General features: G+C 40.9%; 1 protein-coding gene across 5 annotated transcripts in view; it reads left to right on the top strand.

Moving 5' to 3' along the window:
* RBM26 (RNA binding motif protein 26) overlaps window positions 1-18,936 on the top strand; it is a 47,654-nt gene that overhangs the window by 22,999 nt on the left and 5,719 nt on the right. For 2 of the 5 annotated variants that reach the window (XM_083437712.1, XM_083437711.1), the window contains exons 11-20: window positions 338-497; window positions 2,098-2,262; window positions 3,224-3,355; window positions 4,685-4,756; window positions 7,699-7,827; window positions 11,764-11,838; window positions 13,122-13,292; window positions 14,206-14,310; window positions 16,977-17,186; window positions 18,406-18,492. In XM_083437712.1, coding sequence (XP_083293838.1) covers window positions 338-497; window positions 2,098-2,262; window positions 3,224-3,355; window positions 4,685-4,756; window positions 7,699-7,827; window positions 11,764-11,838; window positions 13,122-13,292; window positions 14,206-14,310; window positions 16,977-17,186; window positions 18,406-18,492 — 1,306 coding nt within the window. Of the gene's footprint in view, window positions 1-337; window positions 498-2,097; window positions 2,263-3,223; window positions 3,356-4,684; window positions 4,757-7,698; window positions 7,828-11,763; window positions 11,839-13,121; window positions 13,293-14,205; window positions 14,311-16,976; window positions 17,222-17,561; window positions 18,493-18,936 lie in introns of all 5 variants that reach the window. The other 3 variants (XR_014510438.1, XR_014510437.1, XM_083437713.1) reach the window with 3 other exon arrangements.

The raw sequence follows: 18,936 nt of genomic DNA, 5'->3' as shown, positions 1-18,936 counted from the left end.
TGTTTTATTTTTTATTTTTTGCATTTCTAAACAGCCCTTCTCAGGGCAGTTAAGAAAATAGTAAGAATTGCAGAACAGCTATTAAAAACATATGTAAGCATTTGTTCAGCTGCAACAATTTTCTTATCTCAGCAGACCAGATGTCTTGTTAGATTCCACATCTGTCTCCCAAAAGCCCAAAGGGACAGGAGCGTCTTCAGTTGACACCAGAACATTTCCTAAAATGCAGCTTTAGACTTGTTTTCACTGAAATTCCACATCATACCTGTCTGTCCCGTTGCAAATTAACTTACTACTAGTAGCTCAAGACAGTCCCCAACTCATTGTTTTATTGCAGGCAAAACTTTAATAGAACAAGCAGTCCTGCTTTCCAGAAGAAGGTGCAATTTGGAAATGAAAATACTAAACTTGAATTGAGGAAAGTTCCTCCAGAGCTTAACAATATCAGCAAACTAAATGAGCACTTCAGCAAATTTGGAAATTTAGTAAATTTGCAGGTAGGTGGTATCTTTGACTTTTTCATTGCTCCTTATTAGAGCCTAGATCATGAGGGTGGTTTTTCTAACAGGGTGGCAACCTTTGGCCTTCCAGATGTTGGTAGACTCTCATCAGACCTCACCTGTGTAGTCAGTGGTCAAGGATGATTAAAAAACAGTAGTCTAGCAACATCAGGTGGGCTCTAGGTTAGCAACCCCTGCTTTATAAGGATGAGCTGAAAATTCTTTGATTTAGTCCATTTTACCATTAATATAGGGACGCGGGTGGCGCTGTGGGTAAAACCTCAGCGCCTAGGGCTTGCCGATTGCATGGTCGTCGGTTTGAATCCCCGTGGCGGGACGAGCTCCCGTCTTTCGGTCCCAGCTCCTGCCCACCTAGCAGTTCGAAAGCACCCCTAAGTGCAAGTAGATAAATAGGTACCGCTTTATAGCGGGAAGGTAAACGGCGTTTCCGTGTGCTGCGCTGGTGCTGGCTCGCCAGAGCAGCTTCATCACGCTGGCCACGTGACCTGGAAGTGTCTCCGGACAGCTCTGGCCCCCAGCCTCTTAAGTGAGATGGGCGCACAACCCTAGAGTCGGACACGACTGGCCCGTACGGCCGGGGTACCTTTACCTTACCATTAATATAACAGCCAAGTAGAAATGGTTATGCTTTCTGCACTCATCCCACTTCCTTAGCCCCATTGCCTTTGTCTCCTGCTGTAGTTTGTCTCCTTACTTCTGGCCACTACTGCCATCCCTTAGAGCAAAGGTCTTTATCATTGTGCAGAGACATGAAGCATGATTGGTCTAGGGATGCCGATGTCACAAAATAGCCATGTCTTGCATATTTAGATAGCCTAGCAGTGGTTTTCTACACTGCTGTTCCTAAAAGAAATGAGCTCTGCACACATCAAATCATTATACAGAAGGCTGTGCAGAGGCAAGTGTGACCATGTTGTTGTTTTCACCCTCTGGAAAATAATGTTCTGTCATTCCCTCCACCAATATATAGTAAAAGAGAGGGCCTGAAATTGGAAAGAAAGGCTACTATTTATAAAGTACTAATGCACGTTTTGGACAGTGTTTGTACATTTAGAAATGGTGTTCCAAGTGCATTATAGTCAAACCTTGGTTGTCGAACATAATCCATTCTGGAAGCCCACTAGGCTTCCAAAATGTTGGACAGCCGAAGCGCTGCTTCTGATTGGTTGCAGGAGCTTCCAGCACTCAAGTGGAAGCCGCATTGGACATTTGGCTTCTGAAAAACATTTGAAACCCAGAACACTTCCGGGTTTTCAGCTTTTGAGAGCTGAAGCGTTCCAAAATGGAGGTGTTTGGGAACCAAGGTTTGACTGTATTAATAGTTATTCTTCTATCTCTGTTCTCTTTTGCTACTTACTCCCCCCTTCCCTATCCAATTCCTGTTGCCTGCTTAGATTATAGCTGTAGGTATCTTTGAGGCAGGACACATTTTGCTTTGAGGCAGGACACATTTGCTAGCACGCTGGCAGTTTGGGGTTAGTTTTCCCAGTTTTCCTAGTGATGTGGCTGAATGGGGACAGCAAGCCTGTATGTTATTATTTCTGCTCTTATTCTTGACTTTTCTTGAAAACCATAGGTTGCTTATCAGGGAGATCCAGAAGGTGCCCTTATCCAGTTTGCTACCCATGAGGAGGCAAAGAAAGCTATATCGAGCACAGAAGCAGTATTAAATAATCGCTTCATCAAAGTCTATTGGCATAGAGAAGGCAGTGCTCCACCAATGTCAACTTCAGTACAGAAGGTAAAGGGGTAGAAGAAACCTGGTTTAAATTTTGTTTATTTTTTTTTAATCCACGTAAATATACATTAGTTTTCATTCACATATACATTTATGTATGCTTGTGTTTATTTATGCAGAAACATCCTACCCTTGAGGAGGCCTCAGGGGTAATGTTGGAAGGTTAGCAGTGGTAATTCATTTAATATCTGATGTGCTACAAACACAAGATAGCAGCCTGGCTCAGATGTAATTTAGAGGCTGCATTTGCACCTAACTCCAAGCCATGGTTTGTTCAACAACCCCGAGTAATCTCACAGATGAACAAATGAGCCATGGCTTGCTTGCTTTTCCATCTGCTTTTCCATTGTTCCTTTGTAGCCTGGCAAGCACCTGGGGTAGAGTAGCTAACTAAACCATGGTTAAGCAAGGCTGTTCAGGCATAATACCAAACCATAGTTAAAACAAGCCAACAAAAAACCATGGCTTCACATCAGGGCTTGTTGCTAGAAGACAAATCATGATTAGCCTACAGGACTGGGTTCAGTTCAAATGTTCAAACAAGCCACACTATTTAAACAAACAAACAATAGCTTAGCTTCATGTTCCAAAGAGTGTTTCAGAAATTAGTCTGCATGAGTCTTGCATGCTTCTCCTTCATGAAAGGAGAATTCTGATTTATTCCAACAATGGTTAGTAAAAACAAACTGTCAGACTGTTTAGACTTTGAAGTAATTCATTTTTAGACTTAGAATGTACTCTAGTACTGCAGCCTTGTAAACAATTGCACTGAAATATAAATGCTCCTACAAAAGTATTTGATGCTTAGCTTAGGAAATTTCTTCAGCAGATGAATACTTCCAGTTTAGAAAGCAATGGAAGAATGAGAACATCTGCACATAAACATTTAAAAATGGTATTGGAAGTGAAAAGTTCATTTTGAAATGTTCATGTGCTGCTATAAAAATCTGCTTTTCTTTTTAAGGTAATGCAGCCTTTAGCTCAACAGCCCATTTTACCTGTTGTGAAGCAGTCTGTCAAGGAACGATTAGGCCCAGTACCTGCCAGTAACATTGAGCCTGCTGAAGCTCAGAGTGCCAGTACAGAAGCTGTTCAGGTGGGTATAATACTTGTTTTCCAAAATATTAAGAGATCTGTAAAACTAAACTGAAATTTTCTCTTTGATAAAGGGTTCTGTTTAGCAGAAATTGGTGGCCTTTATTTAATAAACATATTGAAATTTATAGATGGTTTTCCGCCCTATTACAGACTACTGGGGAAAAAAAAAAATGTTTCAATTTGTGGACCAGGTTATAGGCTCTTAAAAAAACTCCCTTTCACAGCCCTAGTCGATAACTGACATAATACCCTTGTGATATTCTATTTTGTCAAAGATGAAAGACCTGTCTTTTATGCTGCTGGTTGGGTAATATTAAAAGTCTTGGTACAAAATACATATCATACCAATATTGGAAAATGTCGGTTATTTTACAAGCAAAACCTATCCACTTAAGCAAAGTTCTTTATGTGGAAAAATATGGGCAAAGCAATTTTTATTTTCTGTTTTTATGGAACTATGGAAAGCAATGCCACGTTTTTTAGGGAGATTGAGGTAATGATGTGGCACTGCTTTTTTTGTGTGATATCTGTGTGCTTCCCATAACTCCTAATTCCATTATAAGATTATCTAATGGTTTGCCCTCTAAAGGAAATGCAGAGAGCACACTGTTGAGTTGTCAAATTGTATTCACATTTGTTAAATCGGTTTGCAATCTGTCTTCACGCAGTTCTTGGTATATTATCCAAACGAGAACTACTGCACAGCTTCAGCCTGGGTGTGGAAACCATATGACCTTAGTTGGAGGAAAGGGGGTTGGTTCATCCTAGCCTCTCCACAGCCCCTTTTGCAAGTTTTGTTTCTGCATCTCATTGGCCTGCTCTTCCCAAGCATTTTGGAGCATGGCTTCCAAACTGCTGACATCTCTCTGCCAACCCTCAAGGTCCTGCAAAGCTCCAGGGTCTTGTGATAATGCAGGAGGATGTGTTACCATGGTGCTCTGACAATTTCTCACTACCTTGACCTCCTTGTTGCTGGGATAGGCTCCTGCCATGCCAGCAATGGAGCTCCTGAATCCTACCACATCCAGCAAAAGGTGGGGGGACATATTCTTATTACCTGTTGGCCATGACTGCTAAAGTGGTGCTCCTTACTCTCGTATGCTGCAAGCACCTTTTCTTTCAACCTCCTGGAGGCTGAACTAGATCCATCTCTCCAGCCTACCTACCAACCAGGCCAGCCTTTCTAACTGAACTTAAAAGAATATTTGAAAATGCAGAAGTTTAAGAAATAATGGCTTTGCTTATGGCTTCAGTTAAAGTGAGAAATGCCTGTGTTTAGTTTAAAAATACATGATCACAAACTATTTTTTTTTATTGTTTTTCCTAGAATGTAACAAAACTGTCTGTGAAGGAAAGGCTGGGCTTTGTACCTAAACCACCCACTCCAACCACTGAAAAGGTAAGGAAATAATCGTGCTCTTGAACTGTCACATAGCAATAATATCACATGCACACTTAGCATAGGTGCTTCTAATGTCCATTAAACATGTGAATGCAAAATGATTGCATGCTTCTTCTTCTTCCTCTCCGTCTCCTCCTCCTCCTCCCAATGAATAGAACTCTGCAGTGAATTGAACACAACTAAACCTTGCTGACAAAGTTAAGATGAAATACAGTTTTCAGTATATATAGGGGTCTTCATGAATCCTAAATGGTTGCGGTTTGGGTAGGAGCTTGCATGACAGGGTTATTATTTGTAATACTAAATTGAGATTGGGTCTGTGAATGAAGAGTAGACAAAATTATGGTCTGTTGGAAATGGCCTCTGAGATCTGGTGACAGGCATCTTTTACTGTGATTCTACTTCTTTGGAGGTCTAGGATATTCAGTAAGAGTTGGAACTGCATGGGTGAGCTGCCTTCTTCCTGAAAACTCTGAATGCTCTTAGTGAGTGAGGGGTAGCTTCTGCTGAGTTCTGCTTTTTGCTTTTGGTGTTGCCTTACTGCTTGCCCGCAGGATTGAGATGCCACTCCCTTCTAGAGCTCTTCTGTTCTGCTTGGTGAAAACTGCATGATAGAAAGGGGAAAGAGAGGTTGTCTGGAATAGGTGCAGCATCTTCATCTACTGCTGCCCTTGGATTGTGGACTTAGCTTCTTGCCTTTGCTGAAACAGTACACGTGAAATGTGCTTCAGGATCATTTGACTTGGAGAGGATTACTCACACTTAGTGCTATAAGCTTTCTGAAAGCTAGTTGGAAGCCCTGTTTACGTCTTACCTGTATGTTGCACATAAAAGCACGTAGAGCAAGGAGCAGGGATATGCTTTTAGGCCTGCCCACAGCATTGTGTGTTTTTCCTTCTCCCCACAAATGTAGTGCTATGTGTGGTTGTGTTAACAGATGGCCCAGTGTCCAGACTCTTGCTCACGAGTAGTGACTCCACATGAACAGGGCACCCACGTGATCAGGTGTCCTGATTGAGTGCAGCAGGAACTGAACATGTTGGGCTTTTTGTTCATACAACATTTGATGGTTTTTGAGGAGTGGGGAAAGACTCAGGTAATGCTAAGAACACAGCCCAGCTTCTTGCTCTAAATACGTATGCCCTACTTGCAAGTAATGTGTGAATGGGGTCAGTGCTGCAGAAAAGGGGGTGGGAGAGTAACCTTAAATTGTTTTAAACCTTAAAATTGTTTTGACACCCTAGAATTCATTTCTAGTGTCTGTTAAAGGAATATTTTGAAAATAGTTACCTTCTATAGGTGTTATCTACTTCTACTTTGACATAGCTTCAATATACATATTAATAAACTGTTTGGCTTGGTGGCGTTGCTTCTGTATTTGATGGCGCACGATACAAAATAAGACTGGTTCTGATTTTTTTATTTGAATCCTTTCATTTGTGACACAGTGTGAGGCAAGAGAGTTAACACCTTTCCCCCCTTTATTGTTTTTTTCCTGCGTGTGGGTTGGGTGACGAATAAGATCTGTGCTAAGTTTATGGAGCGTATTTCTGAGACTTGTTTCTTAGACCGTAATATTCAGTACTGCATAGCAAAACTCTCTTGAAGCCGAGAAATGTTTAAAAGCAATTTTGTATGGCAGGGTGGCAATCTGCCGTTCAAAGGGGAAAGTCAACAATCCCACTGGACATCTTCAGACTTTAAGCAACAACCATTTGGGGTTGAGCGGGTAGGGATCAGCGGAGAATCTGCTTCTAGGTTTTACTGTGCTAGGAACTTCTGAGAAGAACATTAATCTCTGTATAGTTTGTGTTTTTCAATGAAAGACTTTTTAGCAATACAGTGGTGCCCCGCAAGACGAATGCCTCGCAAGACGGAAAACCTGCTAGACGAAAGGGTTTTCCGTTTTGGAGGTGCTTCGCAAAACGAATTTCCTATGGGCTTGCTTTGCAAGATGAAAATGTCTTGCGAGTTCCTGCGGGGTTTTTTCCTCCCCCCCCCTTTTTCCCAAGCCGCTAAGCCGCTTATCAGCTGATCCGCTAAGCCCGCTAAGCCACTAATAGCGCTAAGCCGCTAATGGGCTTGCTTCGCAAGACGTAAAAAACCGTAAGACGAAGAGACTTGTGGAACGGATTCTTTTCGTCTTGCGAGGCACCACTGTATAGAAATTATTAGGTTTGCTAAGTAGATATCTCCCTTGGCTATAGAGCTACTATATCCTAGGGTTCTGTAGTCAGAAGAGTAGTTATGTGTCTTGCTTGTATACTTGGGTGTAAGTGATCAACTTGTTCCACAGTGGGAATGAATCTCTCCCCAAGTCAATTTTACTGAGTTGTTGTGTTTTATCCTCCAATACTGCATAATGCTTGGCTTGCATGCAGCTTGGCTTGCTTGTTTATTTGAGCTATATGTTTTTTAACCAGCCATATTCCATGTTGGATATAATGCTTTTTTCTAGGATGCTAGGGACATACAAACATCTCGGGCAATTGCTGGCAGCTGGGAATTGATCTTATTAGCTATACTCCAGCTGTGGAATTCTATGACTTTGTAACTACATCACTTGCCAGCATTTAAAATATTCACCCCAAAATAAGTGAAGAAATGGGAACTCCCATCTCTTCATTAACTGATTATATTGCATCATCTGATTCATATAGAAACTGCCAGGCACAACTTTCCTGCTGAAACAGAGGCACATGTTGATAAAGCTCAAGTAGATTGTTTTCTACAACATATGGAAAACAATTCTGGAATTCTGACTTTAGAGGCAGTCCTAGTCTGTCTTTAAATTGACATGAGTCTGTTTACTCCATTTTTTATGTTCATGCCATCTTTGCAATCACAGCAACAAGCGTCTGTCTTGGAGTAATATACTTTGAATCCTATATTTACGAATTCTTTATTTACTAGCAAAATAAAATGGTTTCCTTCTGTAGGTGTTGTCTACTTCTACTGGCTTGACAAAAACAGTGTATAACCCAGCTGCTTTGAAAGCAGCGCAGAAAATGTTGCCTGTTGTTAACAGTTCCATGCTAGATTCTAGTGAAGCACAGAAGAAAAAACAGGTAAATTGAACTCTGCTTATTTATAAAACAGCAATAATTTATTTAGAAATTTGCAACATCTAGAACATAGTTTGCCATGATTGCTTATTCCTGAAGAAGCTGGATACTGTGCCTTTGCCAGAATCTCTGTCAAGTTCTGAAAATTATTTCAAAAGTTGCAGTTTGAGATATTTTGTTGGTGCATCTTCTCAGTAAAGGCTAAACCTGAATCTGCTTTCATGGACACATTTTAGGAAGAGGGGTAATTTTCTCCTTGCTACCTAAGGCAGTGGGTTGTTAGATGCTATTTGATTATCTTACTTGGCTTCTAAGGTTGCAGAAGATATAGTACTCAGACCAATTGTTAGAATTTAGTTGTGTGAATTATTTTTCTATTTCATAATATTTATATACTGCTTGAATGTAAGAAAAAAACACAAAGTGATTTACAAAAAGATAAGACAGTTGTAATCGCAGTTGTGATTGTAGGTGAAGGGGTCAGGCCAGATGCAGCCTAAAGCTTTCTGATCATCTAACAACGATTAGATTGAAGATGCCCCCTTCTCTACGTCTTTCCCTCTTTTTAACAGATTCCCTTCCCTTCCATTTTGTGAGCTAACTGTGCTATAGTGTCTTGTCCTCACTAGTGTGCTTGCTAAAAACGCTCTACTCCAAATCAGTTGCAGCCAACGTTAGTGGTGGGTTTGTAAACTGAAGGCTGAGCAGTTCATGGCTAGTGGAAATTCAGGTGCAGATTTAGGGCTATATCAGCATTATAAAGCAAAATGGAAGGAGGATTTATGTGCAGAAGCAAAGGAGAATGTAGGGGAAGTTACATATAAGTTACTCATATCTTGTGACTTTCATTAGACTTGGTTTGGTGCCTAACTTCTGATATTGAGTGCCTACATAGAAATAATACCATCATACCCGCTAAATCTCTATACTGTGGACAAAAGAACACAAACAATGACCTCTACACGATAAAGCACAATGAGCTATTTGAAGATCTTACACTCAAAAGCATGAAAGAAACATCTTCACTACCAATTACTGAAATGCCCTTAGCCCCAAGTAGCAGTTTAATCTTGTGTTGATCTTAAGGATAGAACTTTGTTTCATGTTACATTTTACAGTAGTATGTATTTTCTGCTGCTGTTCTTCCTGCATAGCTTTCTGAGTCGTCACTTTTTTCACAGCATATTGGACCAGTTTTCTTCTTACCTTTTTCCCAATGCACTTCATCTTTGGGTGTATTCATCTCACTTTTCTAGAGTTAAATAATCCTGAACAATCTCTGCCTTGAGCTGCTGCTTCTCTTAACGTCTTGCATTTTCTCATTATCCATGGAGAGGGGACTTCTTTCGTTTTTCACTTGATGTGGACAAGCGTAAAATGTTTTATCGGCATTTTCCTTTCAGGGCTGTAAGTTTCCAACATCAGATTTGCAATATTCTGCACAGTATTTCACTGAAGAAACCCTAGTATAAAAACAAAATATTGTGCACGTTCCTTTTCAGAATTACAAACCATTTTTCATTAGTTGAATTTTTTTTATCAGTGTATAGTTAGGGGAAGGTGATTAGTATTTGAACTTTGCTATGGACATGAGAATTTATTTGAATGCTGGGGTAGGTGATAAGATCTTCAGAACAGGGATGCAGGTGGTAAAATTTATCAGGAGATGCGAACTCTGGTATTATTTATATATGTAACACCTAGTGGTAGAAATCATTTGACACTCTGCATACTTAATTTTGCCGTAAGATAAATAAACTTGGTAAATTTACTTCCTAATGTCCCAAGATTAGCAACACATCTATGTTATCTAAGTAAATCAGACAATTCACCAATTGAAACTCTTGCATTATCCAGTTTAGTCACGAGACGTAACAATTTGGAATCATTTATTGACCTTTGCATTTCTCTGTATGCTCTGGATTATTCGGGGAAAGGCCTTGAGTGATACTCAGCTAAGTTTTACTTAGAGTAGACCTCTTGGAATTAATAGCGCTTAGTCATGTTCATTAATTTAAATGGGTCTACTCTGAATAAGTTGAATAGCACCCCTTCAGTTTGGTGCCCAACTTTGGTTAAGAGATGCCACATAGGGCTAATATGCGCAATATATCTGAAACATTGACACCTAATTCTAACGTTTTAGAATTTCTATGCATATGTTCTAATAAAAGGGGGTGAGATCCATAGTTAACCTGCTTTCAGAAACAAGTTTGATTTCTTACAAATCTGGTATTCCTATTAACCACTTTAGAAAGTTGTCATGATAAAAGAGTTTCTTTCACTTCTCTTTCAAGTTCAGATTTGTTTCAGCTACTACAGAAAAATCAGTAAAATAAAATCCATTTGATCAAATATTTTGGAAAGCTTCTCTTATTGCATCACATTTTCTTCGATTGTAATTCAGACATGAATGGGATTCACCTCCATTTGAAAACGGCTGGATCACTCAGTACTGTAGTCCCATTAATGTAGCAGTTCTGCAGGCTGGTTTCTTCATTTGCAGAGACCAAATATGCAGATTTCTTTCTCGGAGGCCATTGATTCAGAATAACCCAGACTTGTGTCGCATCTTTTTGTATTTAATCATTGGGAAAAGTAATTTCCTCTAATTTCCTTGCATATTAATCATATTTGTCACCAGAAATTGAGTTTCTGGGTATCTTGCTCTGAAAGTCATGATGCAGGTGGTTCAGTACTTTAAGAAATTGTTTTTGAGGAGAACAAGCTGGTTTTGGAATAGCAAAATAGGCTACATAGGGTTACAGCGATAATTATTTCCTTAATTTAGAGTCTTACATGCTTTGTGACAAATTTTCTCTGTTAAACTGTTTTAAATTTCACTTTTGTTCAAGTTATGAAACTGAAGTATATGACTGTCATTACTGTGTCTTGCCTCAAAATGGAAAACTTTCTGTTAGTATTTTTTTAAAAAAACCATAAATGTGCAGTTACAACTGTGATGAACCAGTAAATATTTCTGTTAACATAAAACAACTTCATTTGCAATTCCTTATTCAAAGAGTCATGGAAAGGTCAAACAGAAAGGAAACAAGGAATTCAGAAACATTTACTGAAGCTGTCCTAAGAATGCATTCCAGATTTAATGAATTGCATTTCCTTGCTATGTGTAGCTATTTTTCTGTAGGCTCTTAATGCATATTAGTTGGAAATCCAATATATTTTAATATTTTTGTTAATTTAGCTACTAGAAAGATGCAATTTAGCCATAAAAGTTACGCATCCTCCAGATCCCTAACTTTAGAAATGCTCCAACAAATCCTCCTGTAAACAGCACAGAATTTAGTAATCTTGGAATTCCAGAATGGCACCTGTGACAAAACGTAATGCACAAAAAGCTCTAAATACATAAATGGTGCAATGGTGCAGCATCCCCATAGCAAAGTGTGGAACCTTGCACTTCTTAATCCTGAATGTGGTAAGGGAGTGTACAGGTGTCCAGAGGAGCAGATATAATACAAGCATTTGGTCCAAAAATAACACTTGTCAAATGATGTAACTGCGTATACTGCTGTTCTCTGTCAATTATAAATATAGGAAGAGATGATATCACATAACGATTCAAGGCGAGATTCCATGTATTGTTAGCTCAAGATGTTTGAGAACTAATATTGTGCACGTGGTAGCATACAGAGTTTAATAGTTGCACTAGGGGCTGAATGTGATCTTTCACAAATGCTAAATACCCATTGGATTCTGCTGTTGTGCTACACTTAGACATAGGCACTAGTTAGTGGTATGGCTACCATTATTGGAGATCACCTTCACCGTGCCCATGCTCAGTCACATCAGTTCTTTCCACATTATTGGTTTATTCTAATAGGACAGTATATATGGGTAAAATGGGTGGAATTGCGCAGTTACTCATCAGCTTATGTTTAACAGTGGGTGATAATAATTGTGTTTTTATGCTTCCAGGAGGCACTAAGACTTCAGCAAGATGTGAGAAAGAAAAAGCAAGAGATTTTAGAAAAGCACATTGAGACACAAAAGGTAAATACATACATTTATGCAATTGAACTACTGTTGAATAATATTAATAATCATTGATGTATTGTAAGATAGTGCTACTCAAAGTGGTGGTCCATGGACTGATGTTGGTCCACAAGCCATCAGTTGCTGGTCCATGACCCCATCACAGCCCAGGTTGAGTAAGATGCTTCCGGAACCAAATAATGGCATATTGTGGGTGGGTTGTTGATCCACCACAGCAACATAGTTTGAGAAGCAATGTTGTAAGATACAGTGCTTGCTACATCACTGTAAAATCCTGTGCTGTAAAGGTTGCTAAGTGGTGATTCAGGTGAAGCACAAATCTTACATATCGTTCCAGTGCTCATAGGGATCCCACTAAAATTAATGAATCTGGGGTGGTGTGAGCTTGTGTACACCCAGATGAAACTTCGCAAGTAAAACAGAAAGTGGTGATGGAATTAATGGGGTGGAAGCCTCTGCCTCCGTATCCTAGGTATTGGTCTGTGTTATTTGAGTGGAAATCCACTTGGGTCACCAACCAAAAATCCACTCTGGAAGGTCCAGGGACACTCAAACTATGCGAGGTGATGTCATAGGGCTGAAGGGAGAACTAGCGAAGAATCGCCCTCCCACTTTCATTCATGGAAGCCCCTGTGGAAGGTAAAACACTCCTTCCAAGAAAGAATTAACCCCTTCCGTGGACAGAACCTTTTGGATCTGGCTCATGGAAAAATAATTCCAGATTCTCAGCTGAAGCAATCCATGCTATTCACAGCTGGTGTTACTGCCAAGCTAGTACTACTTTAAGAATATGCCTTTTAACAGCATAAAAAATCTTCCCAAGTCAAGTTGTGGAGAGCTTCTACAAATTCAGTTCAAATCTGCCAAACGCCGCCAAGCTTTTCCACAAGTTGTCCTAGCTGTTCTTTCCCAGCTCTTCACAGAGGAGAGCACAGTTTACAAGTTTTGTAGAAGGGTTACAAGAATGACTAGTGGAATTCTGTATTGGAGAGTTCTCAATGCATCTTTCTAAGTGCACTAAGTTGGGTGTCAAGACTGTAGTTCCTACATCAGAATCTGAGGGTTGTCTAATTCCTCTCTCCAGTTGGAGCTGTTTTCCATGGATGTTGGTGCCATTTTGGATATTTGGCAGCTTTCCTTATGTATGGAGAATTTTTTTTAAAAAAATTGTGTCTTCATAAATGTGTACGATGGTGGGGAGCTTGGATAAACTTCCTCCGAAGATGAAAAATAACCCACGTGTAAAGGATTCCTGTTAGTAATATGTGTAATTTCAATAGATGCTGATTTCAAAACTGGAGAAGAATAAAACGATGAAATCGGAGGACAAAGCTGAAATCATGAAAACTCTGGAGACCTTGACTAACAGCATTACCAAGTTAAAGGATGAATTGAAAGGGGTCTCAACTCCAGCAAGCACTCCCCTGAAGAACATGAAAACAAAAACACAGGTATCTGTATTTTGTCATCATTGGATGCTTTTAATCTTTCTTTTCTTTAAATCATTTTCTTTCGATGTATAAGTTTGCTGCGGAAAGCTGGGAGCGGATACATTGATCACATTTGTGTTTTGCTTATCCTCCAAGATAACATACATAGGACTCTCTCTTTCCCACCACCACAATCCCATGAAATAGATAAGACTGAGAAGTAGTGACTTGCTTAAAACCACCAAGTGACCTTTATGGCTGACTAGAAGTTTGAATCCATTCACCTGTCACTGGTGGGTCATTGCAACACACCAAGGTTATGCTAAATCCAAACCACAGAGCCTAGGACTTGCTGATCAGAAGGTCAGCGGTTCGAATCCCCGCAACGGGGTGAGGTCCCGTTGTTCGGTCCCTGCTCCTGCCCACCTAGCAGTTCAAAAGCATGTCAAAGTGCAAGTAGATAAATAGGTACCGCTCTGGCGGGAAGGTAAACGGCATTTCTGTGCGCTGCTCTGGTTCGCCAGAAGCAGCTTAGTCATGCTGGCCACATGACCTGGAAGCTGTACGCTGGCTCCCTTGGCCAATAAAGCGAGATGAGTGTTGCAACCCCAGAGTTGGCCATGGCGGGACCTAATGGTCAGGGGTCCCTTTACCTTTAAGGCGGTTTTCAGTGTGGGAGAGGAGGAGACAATTTTTGAAATTTGAGAAAAATAAAACTGTATTACCCTCCTGGATTTATACCCCGTTAAAAAAAGAAGTAGGCCCTTATGCTAACCTAGCAATCATCCATCCCATAGAGGCCAGCTAATGTTTCTTTTGAAGACGTTCCCCCTGAAACTTGAAACATTGTAATGCTCTATGGGAGTTGGTTATTTACTCCCACGTTTTCTGCACGAGTTAAGAAATGCATACTAAATTGCTTAGTATCCCTTAGATGCAAAAAGAACTACTGGACACTGAGTTGGACTTGTATAAGAAGATGCAGGCAGGCGAAGAAGTCACTGAACTAAGACGAAAGTACACAGAACTGCAGCTTGAAGTAAGTTTATTTCATTTTTGATGGTCAGCACGGCACTATTCCACATGTATCCCCCCTCTCAGTGAATTTGTGTAACAGTTAGGAAAAAATAGATTCTTACAACATATGACAACGTCATAGGCATAAAATAAAATATCCCACCCTAACCCAGAAGATGAAGTTTATGTAATATATCCAAAACAACATCCAAATAACTTAACTTTGGTAGCTGCATGCATTTTCAAAATCTTCCCCTAGGTGGTGCTGTTGGTGTTTAGAACTAGTAAGCAGTTACGGAAATGTCTGTTTTTGATTCACTTCCTTTAAAAGAGCGCGAGCACATTGAAAATAATGCATTACCTTAAAATGATTGTATGTTAAGCCCAGACTTCTAGAGTGAAGTGAAATGAATGGCAGAAGGTCATCTGATGCAAAGTTAGGTCTCTTTCTCTTTGAAACTGAATTTTGCTAATTATTGCTTCCCAATTCTTATCGGTTTGCAAAGCATATTAAAATGAAGCGTTATGTAATGCCAGCTTGATCAGCGTTCTTTCATATTTCATTTCTTTGGAGGTGCCTTTACCAGGCCTAAACTTCATACACTGGTATTTGCTGCCCTGTTAGGTGATTTGCTGCACCATATATATATATATATATATATATATATATATATGCTTTCGTAGATTTTCACGGGTACAGGAATGCAGGTTTTGGTGTCCTCGGGTGTCTTCCCGTGTAAAAGTTGGGGTGTCTAGGCGACGTTTCGACGAGGTCTCACTCGTCATCTTCAGGCTGGTGCTTTCGGCTTCTTGTTACTGGAACAGAGCAGGATCTCAGTGTTTGAGTTCCTATAAATACTGTTGAGGAGGTGTGGTGTATAGCCTCCAATGTTCTGGGCAGAGAGGAGGTTCCCAGGCTGGTGTGCCTTTTCTTCTTTTGTTCCTTAATTACTTGAGGGATATCTTGAGTGATTTCTTGAGTGATTTCCTGAATCCCACTTAGGTGGGTCATTAGGTGTGGATTAGTTGCTAAAGCCTTCGTGTCTTGAACTCTTGAACTTTGTGAAGAGTTTTTCTGAGAAGATGGCTGTACTGCACTTGGTTGTGCTCTGGCTTGGCTTCGTGTATAGGGGCGAGCTGTGGTTTTGTGGCCTGTGCCAGCCAGATCTGTGTAGGGATTGCAGGGGGGTGCAGCATCCGGAGGTGCCACCCTGGTTTGGCTACTGGATGGTGTCTGTAATTTATCTGTGGAGAGGGTCTGGGTTTGGGTCTGGTGTGGTTGATTGGTGATGGCGTTCTGTGTGCCTCTGGATCTAGTGTCAGATTTTGTGGGGAGGGCTAATTTCCAGATGTCTGGCAAGCGGGATGTGTCGTCACGCTTGTTCATGTTGTGAGGGTGTTTCTCTATCTCGATGGCTTCCATGATTATTCTCTTGTGGTGATGTTCCATGTTAAAGAGCAATTTGGAATCTGCAAAATTAATTTCGTGTCCTGTTTCTTTCATATATATATATATATATAGTTGCTGTCATGTTGTCTCCAAGAATACAGACAGAAATAAGAAGTGGCAAAGTCTTCAAGGATCTTCCCATCTGTGTGTTCCTCTGCCTGCCTTGCATCTCTGACTCAGTGCAGTGTACCCATGGGGAGAGAGCCTTTAATCCCATTAGGAACATAGTATTTCCTAAATGGGGCAGACATGAATTTGGCCCAGGACAAAACAGACTGACCACTACCTCATATTAGAGAGATAAGAAAATGAATGGGTGGATGTAAGCATCTGGAATGATCAAATGTCTTTGGGAGTCCTAGAATCTGTGCCTGAGTATGAAAGTTGTTGCATGTAATTGCTCTGGGTTGTGTTTCAAGAGGTTTGCTATTCAAGGTGACTTGGGGTGGTGTTGCAAAGGGAATAAGCTGTCAATTGGCAAGTCTGGCTCAGATCTTACCTCTGCCATAAATTCCTGAGGTAGCATTAGACTTGCGTTTCCCAAACTTGGGTCTCCAGCTATTTTTGGACTACAACTCCCGCCATCCCTAGCTAGCAAGACCAGTGGTCAGGGATGAAGGGAATTGCAGTCTGAAAACAGTTTGGGAAACACTGCAATTAGACAATCTCCCCGAGTCCCCATTTACAGTGTGGAAATAATAACAATACTGGTATATCATTGAGATGTTTTAAGGTTTACAGTAGCATAAGTACAGACCCTTGTACCTACGGGACCGCCTCTCCTGGTATGTCCCACAGAGGAACTAATGGTCTTCAAACAAAAACATCTTGAAGGTCCCAGGCCACAGAGAGGTTAGGCTGGCCTCAACTAGAGCCAGGGCTTTTTTGGCTGTGGCTCCGATCTGGTGGAACGCTCTGTCACAAGAGACTAGGGCCCTGCGGGACTTGACATCTTTCCGCAGGGCCTGCAAGATGGAGCTGTTCCACCAGGCCTTTGGCCAGGGCACAGCCTGACTCCCTCCTTTGGCAATCTTCACAGAACTCTAGCCCAATGGTTGCCGTCAATTTCATTTGAATTAATTTTATAACGAAATGATTTTAGAATGTTGTATTATTTTATTGTTGTTAGCCGCCCTGAGCCCGGCTTCGGCTGGGGAGGGCGGGATATAAATAAAATTTATTATAACACATATGTATTAGTTTGGCTTGTATTAGATGTTGTTGTTATTTCATGTTAGGCTGCGAAACGAGGAATTTTGTCCTCTGGTCGTGGGAGAGGAATTCATACACGAGGTCGCGGTGCGTCTCGCGGCAGAGGCAGGGGAGGACGAGGCCGGGGTCGGGGGAGAGGAGTACCTATCCATGCCGTGGTGGATCATCGTCCAAGGGCACTTGAAATCTCTGCTTTTACAGAGAACGACCGAGAAGATCTCCTCCCACATTTTGCGGTATGTACCCGCCCCACTGCCTTCCTGATCTCACTGTGATAGAATCATAGAATCATAGAGTTGGAAGAGACCACAAGGGCCATCGAGTCCAACCCCCTGCCAAGCAGGAAACACCATCAGAGCACTCCGGATATATGGTTGTCAAGCCTCTGCTTAAAGACCTCCCAAGAAGGAGACTCCACCACACTCCTTGGCAGCAAATTCCACTGTCGAACAGCTCTTACTGTCAGGAAGTTCTTCCTAATGTTTAGGTGGAACCTTCTTTCTTGTAGTTTGGATCCATTGCTCCGTGTCCGCTTCTCTGGAGCCGCAGAAAACAACCTTTCTCCCTCCTCTTTGTGACATCCTTTTATATCACTGCCTTCCTGATCTCAGTGTGATAATATGTCTTGGAAACCTAACCTTCTGTTGCAATGTGATCAGTGAAAATCAGCAAAGTGTTGTAAATCAAATATGCATCTCTAACTTCCAGAGGAAGGCCTTAGGCTAGCTGGGCACTATAATAATGTTCTGTCAAGTATGTGAAATTAAGTGCAGTGGACAGGGATGACTGGTTCTTATAGCCACGACTGCAGGTTTGTTTTGATGCCTTTCCTAACTTGTCCATCCGTGCTGGCAAGCAGTCATTCAGAGAGAAGACAAATGGGCACCTGTCACACATGTTGGCTTTTCTGCACAGAAAATATCTCAAGAGTGTGCTGTTGCATAATTTGAAGTATGTTGCAACTGTTTGTTTCTACTGTGAATAAATTAACTAGAAAGGCAACAGCCATCCCCTGACTTGTGTAAAACACTCGATGCCTGTGTTTTTTTCTACATGGAGTTTATTTCACAAACAAACCCTTAGCAGAACTAAGAACTGAAAGCAGCTCTCTTGATCCAAAGTCAAAAGCAAGCAAAGTTTCAGGTCAAACTTCAAGTACATCCAACATAATAAATTCTTGGGCTACTCTTTGGAATAATAAAACTTATCATTAGTGACCTATTTATAAATCAAATATCCATTTTCCTTGATATTTAAATTTGCTTAAGTTTCATTTTTCAGTTTCCCTTTCTTCCATTTTTAAAAATTTTGGGGGATGGTTTATTTTACAACTATCTTAGAAGATTTGGGACCATTAGGTTGCGTTATCAATCCAGAACTGTTAACAGCCCTTGCATGTTATGCATCAAGGAGAGATTATTTCAGTAAGGTGACAATTTTCCTCCTCTTAAAAAGCAATATGGTGAAATTGAAGACTGCCAGATAGATGACTCGTCTCTCCATGCAGTGATTACTTTCAAGACGAGAGCAGAAGCCGAGGCAGTAAGTAGATCCTCCTTTTTTTTTTGCTTTCATGTTAGGCGGTAAGGTTGAGTTTAACTGCATCTAACTATTGTACAGAGCTTCTGTGTTCCACCCCTTCCTATTACCTGTAATACATGTGTCGTGTATTAGCATACACTTTGTCTGGCTTCAGTTATTTAATTAAATAATGAAGACCAAACCACCGAAATAAAGTGAGTGTGTACAGAGGCTTTGCTCTCATTTTCCTGTTTCAATCTAAGATGTTGGAGGACGAAGGACTGTGGGGGCGGGGTGCATTTCCTATAATGAAGTGTATCTGGCAATGTAACCTTAAGCACTTTGGATTGGTTTCAGCTAAGGAGTCCCATTAATGGAAGGATTTCTGCTGGTGTTGCAGGGATCTTCCCTCTCCACCCCACCCCGGGCCACCGCACAGACAACCGATTGGCTCTGGGAGCGTTG

Source organism: Podarcis tiliguerta (genome assembly GCF_965153285.1).
Source record: "Podarcis tiliguerta genome assembly, chromosome: 4".
Taxonomy (NCBI): domain Eukaryota; kingdom Metazoa; phylum Chordata; class Lepidosauria; order Squamata; family Lacertidae; genus Podarcis; species Podarcis tiliguerta.
Note: the sequence above shows the minus strand (reverse complement) of the source record. Positions and strands in the feature narration are given on the sequence as shown.